Raw genomic sequence first — 9,313 nt, 5'->3', positions numbered from 1 at the left:
ATTTATTTTAATATTACAATGTTTTAATATTATAATTTTTTTTAATAATAATAAACAAGTAAGAATGTTTCCAGTTTTAATAAAATTGAATATAATAGTAATTCTTAAGCTCAGTCTTTTTGTTGAATAAAAAACTCTCATATTTTTTATCTATTATTTTTGTTGTTCTATTTATTATCATAATAAGTTTCATAAAATTTTGAAGTTAACACTGTTTTTTATTTAAAAAATGAGCTCAAAAATTATTATTATATACAAAATTAACTCCAATTAATAAACTACAGTCTAATCTATAATTCATATTGCTCTACAAATATGACAGCACCTGCCAAATAAGGAAGAACTAACATTTTACATGTTGTCTTCTCCTTCCTCCAACACATTTCAGCAGGTGAGGAAAAAAATCATTTTTCTCACCGTAGCATCACCCATAATAAATTGGGAGATTTTACTTTGCTAAAGTGATTTCCTTTCTTTACATGCTGAACACACATGGGGAAGCTGTTGGGATGACACGCGTGAAGAGAGAAACCAAGGGAAAGCTAACTCTCTGCTGTGCAGCAGAACATGGGTCCCACATAATTTTATTTGTCGGTTACTTACCCAAGTGTTTATGATTATAACATTGGGTTAACTAAAGTGTTAATTTTTTTTGTTACTAATGTTGGGAGTTATTCCGAAAATTGTGATGGGTTATTTAAAAAAAGAGTGACTCGGATTCAAGAGGACTAACAGGTTTGGGTTTAGTAAAAAAAGACCTCAGTCTTATTACTAAAGAGTGGTTAGCAATTAAGTTTGGTTGGTCTAGTGGTTAGTTCACTAGTCCGTTTAGTACCGTTCTGACCATATTTATTGGTAAGATAAAAGATAATGATAATATAATTTTTGAATTGAAAATGTAATGTTAATTTTTTTTTTGAAATTAAAGAGCATTTCTTAAAAAATAATTGTAAATAACAATCACCTTTATTTACTTGTAAGGTAAAGAGTATGGTCTTCCTAGTTATTTTATTACTCAGTTTTCTTATCGCTATATTTATAATTTTTATTTTTTATAAATTGTTAATAATTTCAATTAACATAGATAAGTGAATGAAAATACAAATAAAAATAAAATAAATTAAAATTATAATATGAAGACTATGAAAATAAATAATCATAAAATTAAATAATTAGTAAAAATTATTAATATACATAGTATGGCCTATAACAGAAACAATAAATATCATAATGTTGATTTTAATTTTTGTAATTTTGTTGAAGTGGATTTTTTTTTAAAAAAAAAGGGAGGAGGAAGCAATACTAAGAAATAGAAAACGAAATCTGAGTAGAGGGCTAAAAAAGGGATATCCTGAATGACAAAGAAAATCTTAGCTTATATGGAGGTGTCGTTTCTCAGGTAGTGACCAGGTCCCCACATCTTCCACGCTGTCGAACCTGAAGAAGCCTTCTTCGCCCACAGCCGGAACGTGTCAAACAGCTCTTTGTCGCGCGTCGCCCATATTCTGACCCCGACCGTGATCCCACTGGTCGCCTGGATTTCATGGTCTGCCATGGAGGCCTGCATCGTCGCCGTCGTTGACGTCGAAAGCCCACGGCACCGTCTGTGAGGAGGGAAGTGGGGAATTTGTCTCCACGTGGTTGTGGCGCTCTTCTCTGTCATTGTCTCTTGGTTTGGCCGTCTGGTAGGAGCTTGTGGATTGGCTGGGGTGGTATCTTTGGCAGGAGTTTTGGTCTGTCTTCGGCAATCATACGAGTAGGTATTGTCGTGCTTACTCCGCCGTTCAGCCGTCATAGGATCTCCGTCTGAGTTGAGTGTTCCAGGTATTTAGGTTCGTGGCTGGTCGTTGTTTATGTTGTTTGTTGAAGTGTTTTAAATGTTGTTCAAGTGGTTTTGAAAGTTAATGATTTTTTTATTATTAATTTGATATTGAATAAAATTGTTCTTGAGGATCTGTTCTTCGAGTGTGTGTGTGTCAGGCAGTTGAATTTTTGCGGAATTGCTAACGTAAGTATTGAGTTTGATCTTAGTTCAAGTTTGTTGGTCGTCATGAGCTGGCAATTTGATGAACTGTTTGTGAGGCGATGTTCTTTGGACTTTTTTTAGGTTGCTGTTTTTGTTCCCATCTATAAAGTTGAATAATTAGTTGAAGAGGACATAACGGTTTTGATGTTGTTAACGTGTTCATATGAGCAGTTAATGTTGCTGGGTTGCTCTTTGTTAATGTTCTGACTATTGACAAGTAATTGATTTGACCTTGTGTTCATTTCTTTTTACAACCTTGGTTTAATGGGATAATAGCTGGAAATGCTTCAATTTCTTTCCGTCAAAAGTAGGGAGTTTCTAATTTGCACCCAACTAGGTGTACTTGGTCCATGCATGTATAGTTTAGATAGGACATGTATTGAAGGAAATTGTAGAGTAATGAGATTTTTATGAGTATTCAGTTTATGTAATGTTTAGAGTTGCAGATGATGCGAATGGAGGTGAGGCGATAGAGGAGTGTGGGGGTGGTGTAAGTGACTTGAACGAGGAGATGAATGCGGAAGAGGTTGGTGGTGATGAGGTTCAGGAGGAACATTTGCCACCAGGGTTTGACTTGAGCGCGAATGATATTTTGAACTAAGTTTGGAAAAGTGTGGAAGATGCGTATGAGTTTTATTGAAGGAGAACCGAACCGGTTTTTGGCCGGTTCACTGATTTTTTAGCGGTTCCCTTATAGACAATTCTTGAAGGAGAACCGAACCGCTTGCATCACCGATTAACGGTTAAACCGATCGGACCGGTCCAGTTTTTAGAACTTTGGGGCTTATCCTCCTTATTTAACCATTATTCCTAATCATTCTCAATTTTCTTTTATTTTACTATTTACCTACATCAAATTCTAAGCATGGCTATCATTTTTTCATACAACAAGTTGAGCTTGAGAGCTACTACTATTACTATTACTATTCCGAACTAAGATTACAATCATTATTCCGAGCTATATTTATCATTCTGATTTATAACACCACAAAAACTCATAAGCTTAACCTGTCGTATCACCACAAAAATACAACAGGTCAAGCTTGGGGCTATGATCCGTTGGCTATAATTTGGCTCAGATAAAACTATAAATCGAAATATGTTTTAAACTAAATATTTCGCTCTTTTAATCAAACAATTATGTGTCAACCCAAATTGATGTAGGAATTTCTCTCTCTAAACAACAACAACAACAACAACAACAACAACAACAACAACAAAAAAGGTACACTTTACACGAAATGAGATCTCAAATTGCCATCGCAATTTAAGTTTTAATAATCCAAATAATTATTTAACTAAAGTATTATTTCAGAACCAAATTAAAGATCTCACAACATACCTTATTATTAATTAATACACTAATACACAGATAACTAGGAACACCATAATATTACCACGTTTTTTTTATTGTTAGCGCCAATACATTCTTCTTTTTTGTTCGGCCATGTGATGATAATAATAATAATAATCATCATAGTCATCATAAATTCTTCACAATATTTTGCTCCTTGTCCTCGGCACTAATAATGTCCTCTTTATAAACAGTCATGTTTGGTATGGGTTCAAAATTCTTCACAATATTTGTGTTCTTGTCCTCTTCACATTTGTGCTTCAATCCATCAACAAGAAGGCCTTGATTTCCTTCAGAAATCTCATTATCTTTCATCACCATTTTCCCATATTCTCCCGGCTCTTTTCTTGATTCCGAAGTAGTAGCAAGCTTATCCACAAAAATAATGAGAAGAAAAAATTATAAAAATGAAGGCTACACAATGTGTTCAAGTTCAACACATCGAGTCATCGACTACTAATAAATTTAATTTACTTTTAATATTTTAACTTGTTATAAAAACATTTGATTTCATTTTTTATATATTTCATGATTAATGATAACAAATTAAAAATAAATAAATAAAATATATTATATATTATTATTTTACTACTATAATAAAAATTTTTAATTTACAACAAAATATTGAATTTTATTGCAACATAGAATAATTGATGGGTTATTCTTGCTTCAATTGATTTGATTGGTTATTGGTGTTAAAGAAGGAGAAGGCGAGAACAAATTAGTTAAAGACGATAAGGAAGTGCACATTATTATAATCGAAAGTGTGAAAGAATGAGTGAAAAGGAAAGCATATATACCAAAAAGAGGAAGAGAAGGGAGAGAAAAGCAAGAGTTGGCTTCATCATTCTCAAGCTTCACTTCTATTCCCTTTCTTTGTGGTGTGAGAGTGATGGCTCATCTCATATCTATTTATAGGATAAGCAGCATACGATATAGCATATGTATGGGATAATTAGCCATGGAAACTAACATTAACAAATATATGACTAATTTTTTCAACTAATAATTAATTAATATGTTTATTTTTTCTTTTAAATTTTGTTTCTTTTTTTCTTTTGATAGAGAATAGTGTTATATGCACCAATTTTGTGTTTTTTTCTGTATACTTTCTATTTTTATTATTAAAAAATAGGAAAAAAAATATTTTTTATACAACTAAGAAATGAACCGAAATTACTTAAAGAATAAAAAATTTGGTCAATACTTATCAACAGTAACAGGTGAACCTCAATTAACACACAAATGAATCGAAATTAGTTCAATTTTGAACAAGCAATAAAAAAATGCTCAATCATCAATAAAAACACATACAATTTATTTTTGGATCTAAATGAACCTCAATTAAACTAAGAAATAAACTAAAATTACTTAAGAAATAAAAAATTTGGTCAATACTTATAAACAGCATCAAGTGAATCTCAATTAATTCACAATTAAACCGAAATTAGTTCAATTTTAAACAAACAGTCAAAAAGACTCAATCATCAATAAAAATATATCAAATTTATTTCTGGATCCAAATGAACCTCAATTAAAAGGAGAAAAAAAACGCAGCAACAACAACAATAAAAAAATGACGATGAAGAGAAAATACGTGAAAAAGAAGAAGGAGAAAAGTGAAAAAGAAGAAAGAAGAACGCAAAGAAGAAGAAGGAAGAATGCGAAGATGAAAGAACGCCAAAACAAAGACAAAGAAAGATATGTTTTGCGTTATTGAAATACACGTGAGTATACGCTAGTATGATAAAAGTAATTTTGTTGAGTTTAGGCAAACTTAATTAGATTTAGTTGTAAAAAATACTTAAATATGTACTGCTTTATATAATACCAATTATAAAATCTTCGATAAAATATTCAATTTAAGATTATTCTAAAATATCTTTGTAGATTTCAATTATTTTCCCAATATAGCATTCGCCGGGCCCCTTTATATGTAATGATTATCTATTCACCACAAAAAACGAAAATAAAAATTTTAGAAGCATGAAGCATTATTTAACGATTCCAAAAAAGTGTTGTCCATTTCAATTATTTTCCAACAACATGGGACCTTTTACATGTTATTATTACTATGATGATGACTATCTATTTCACCACAAAAAGAGCAAAATAATTTTTTTCATTAAAGAACATTTCAATTGATTAAAAACTTAAAGTTCAATCTTGAATTAATTTTCAAAAATAAACCTACAATAATATTAATTAATAAAATATTTAATCATACATTACTAAAAACTAGAAACTATTAGACGATCCTATATTTATTGCTCACACTAAAGATAACAAAGGATAAACTCGGCCAATCTCTAATCTTTTATAAGCACGCATGAGATATTATTTAACTAGTCCAAAAAATTGTCCATTTCAATTTCTAGGACCTTGATGGTCATAACGAAATAACAATTTCAACTTTAATTAAAAAAATTTTAAAAAATAATTTCATGATATGTTAATAGAATTTTCGTACGGTAACTTTTATCAAAATATGTCAACTAACTATAGTTTAAATGACATAATTTTTCCATACTCATTTAAAAAATCGTGGGTTGAAGTCTTTCTATCTTTGGTAAAAAAAACTTTTGTCAAAATTCAGCTCTATCTATAAGACTACAAGACCCATTTCTAGACATAAACATGACAAAAATAAGAGTGAACGCGGATCGGATCGAATCAAATATCCGCAGTTTTTAAGTTTAGATATGTGCGGATCGGATATGGAATATATCCATAAAACACAAAAATACTTTTAAAAATTTATTTTTATTAAGAAAATCAATAAAATTCATTTTTTCTATTTTTTAAATATGTTTACTTTTAAAATAATATTAAATATACTTTTTTTAAATAATAAATTAAAATAATACAACATATATAATAATTATTAGTTAAAATAAAACATAAACAGAATATTTATTTATTTATTTATTTATTTTTGTGGATACGCGAATATACGAATATTTACATAAAATTCATAATCCAATTCAATTAATGTGCAGATATACAGATTAAATTTAATCCATGAACACCTCTAAACAAAAACACGCCCTTAGTCCTCTTCCGCACAATGGGCTTATCATGATTTTAATAAACTTACTTGGGGAAAGAGGAATGGATCGGACCTTCTGTGGTTTAGTTCAATACAATCAAAATATATTTGGATAAAAACACGATCCTGAGAGAATTGTTTTCTTTCGGGCTTAGACTCCGATGATTGACTTAATACTTAATTTTGTGCTTAAAATTTAAAGTCGATCTTAAATTGACCCATAAAATTATAATTGATTTGATTTAGATCTCAAAATTATAATAATAATTTATGTTAGTCTTTAAATTAATTTTTGTGAATAATATGTTAATTTTATATGTTAATTTGTTAAGATTTGAACTTCTTGTATAAGTTTTATGTGGTTGAAATTTACTAAATCTCTTATAAACTAAATTTGGGGGATTAAGAGCAGCAATTAAGTTTTTAAAAGCTTAGTCTCGATCACATAGAATTTGAGAGAGAAATCCAAATTACAGCAAGTTAATGTGTACTAAATCAATACGTCGTTAACAAAAATCAGCTCAAAAATTAATGTGAGTTACGATTATAAATTTAGAATTCAATTTGAGTCTACTAAAATTTTGAGGATCAAATTGGTTAATTTTATTTTCTATCAACATTACCAGTTTTTTCCCAATAATTATAGAATTTGTGTTACTAGAAAGAATATGTATGATTTGGGGTATGATTCATCACCGAAGAAAAATGCTAAATGACTAACGTTTTTATTTTTCTTGTATTTAAATCATTAAGCAATTCTCTATTTTTATTTATTAAAAGTGTCGACTTCTAACATTTTTTACACGAAAGCTCGTTTTGTTCATGTATATTTGATCTGTCTGTGTGTAATATGTATGCACACACTCCCTATTATTAGTTATCTACCCACATATATATTAGTTATTTTTTTATTCTTTATTATTTTTCTTCTATAACCATATTTATATATCTGATCAAGTTGAGTACGAGCTAGTTCGATTATAGCTAGTAGAGAATCAAAGTATTTTTATGCCATATAAGATAGCTTACACACAATTTTTAACCATTAGACTATAGTTAATTTTGTATTTTTATATTATATAAATATATATTTATTTTATCTAAAAATAGGATTTGACGTACGTGCTTCAAATGTCAGACATGATACTAGTATATAACTATAGAGTTATATTAAGTGTATACCAAAATCAGCCACCAGTATAAAATACATGTTGAAATATAAATACATATTGAAAATAAATTAAACCACACATGTATTTATATACAAATACATTGGTGGCTAATTTTAGTAACTAATTTTGGTGTACAAATAGCATTTTTCATAACTATATATAATGATTTTACCAACAAAATATTATTATTCAATGAGTATGAAGCATGAATATTCTAATTAAGATCTGTCAATTCATAAATATAACCTCTTATTATTAGATCCCATCCAAGAAAGTTACTACACACAAGTTTCAAATTGTGCCTTACTCCATCTAGTCGTTATACTTGGTGCTGCTTTGAATGGGTTCAAATTCGTTATTGTATGCGGTAGCACTTGGTCTTGGTTTTTTGTTTTTCAGCATGGTATGAATATTATCATTGTTGTAAGCAGTAGCACTTGGTCTTGGTTCAAATTCACTGTTCTTCAGTATGGCACGAATATTATCATTGTTGTAAGCAGTAGCACTTGGTCTTGGCTCAAATTCACTATTCTTCAGCATGGCATGAATGTTATCATTGTTGTAAGCAGTTATACTTGGTCTTTGGCTCAAATTCACTGTTCTTCAGCGTTGCATGAATATTATCATTGTTGTAAGCAGTGGCACTTGGTCTTGGCTCAAATTCAATGTTCTTCAACTTGAAATGAATATTGTCATTGTTGTTGGTTGTAATACTTGAACTTGGTTCAAAATCTTCTAGAATCATCTCTTTTTCCATAATCATCACTTTCTTCTCTTCACATTTCTGCTTATTATTAGGACCTTCATCAAGTAATATCTCTTGACTATTTGGCTTATTCTCAACCTTCACTTGGAGAAGGCTTTGAAATCCTTCTACCATTCCTGGCTCTTTTCTTGATTCCACAGCAGCAACAAACTTATCCCCAAAAAATTATGAGAAGATCAATACTACTACTATCGCAACTTTATTAAAATTTCCACGGTAGAATTATTTATGCATGAATTGGGATATAATATAATGAAGCATATAATGACTAGAGAATAGAAAAAAAAAAAGTGTATATGTTATATATGTTCCTCATATTATTTCATCATCCTTATTCTTGTCTTCTATATATTCATCACTCTAAGTTACTATTGTGCGTGAATTATTTATTCATGTGAATGAAGAAGTATAGAAGGCGAGAACAAATAAGTTAAGAGAAATGCTACATGTATAAGCTAAGTCTTTTTATCAATTAAATTCAATTAAATTGAGTAATAAAATTTTGATTATGTTATATGTGTATTAAAATTATTAGTTATCAAATTAGTTATAGTATAAAATATATGTTGAAATATAAATACGTATTGAGAATAAATTAAATTATATATATATTTATACACAAATATATTGATAACTAATTTTAGTGATTAATTTTGATGTACGTATAATATTTTTGTAATATTTAGGCTAGTGGCTAAGTGAAAGCGATGAGAATGATTTTTATTGATATTAAACTAATTTGATTAGACTTAGTTGACAAAAAAAATTAAACATATAATAATATTATTCTTAAGTTAAAGACGATATTAATTATTATATTATAATGAAAAAGTGCAAAAGAATGAATGAGAAGGAAAGCATACCAAAACGAAGAAGAGAAGGGAGAGGAAAGCAAGAGTAGTTGGCTTCGTCATCATTATTATTTTCAAGTCTCACTATTTCTATT

General features: G+C 29.2%; 1 protein-coding gene and 1 pseudogene across 1 annotated transcript; both read right to left on the bottom strand.

Annotated features, from left to right (window-relative positions):
* The window catches only part of LOC107477053 (uncharacterized), a 6,831-nt pseudogene extending 2,589 nt beyond the window's left edge, over positions 1-4,242 (bottom strand).
* A 3,693-nt stretch (positions 4,243-7,935) lies between these two features.
* Positions 7,936-9,313, bottom strand: LOC107476687 (organ-specific protein S2-like). Its single transcript, XM_052258989.1, has 2 exons — positions 9,231-9,313; positions 7,936-8,517 (listed from the first exon to the last, which is right to left on the bottom strand). Exons 1-2 carry the CDS (start codon positions 9,282-9,284, stop codon positions 8,155-8,157), a joined length of 417 nt encoding a protein of 138 aa, XP_052114949.1. The 5' UTR covers positions 9,285-9,313; the 3' UTR covers positions 7,936-8,154.

This window comes from Arachis duranensis, chromosome 3, assembly GCF_000817695.3.
Source record: "Arachis duranensis cultivar V14167 chromosome 3, aradu.V14167.gnm2.J7QH, whole genome shotgun sequence".
Classification (NCBI taxonomy): Eukaryota; Viridiplantae; Streptophyta; class Magnoliopsida; order Fabales; family Fabaceae; genus Arachis; species Arachis duranensis.
This window is presented reverse-complemented; position numbering and strand designations above follow the sequence as displayed.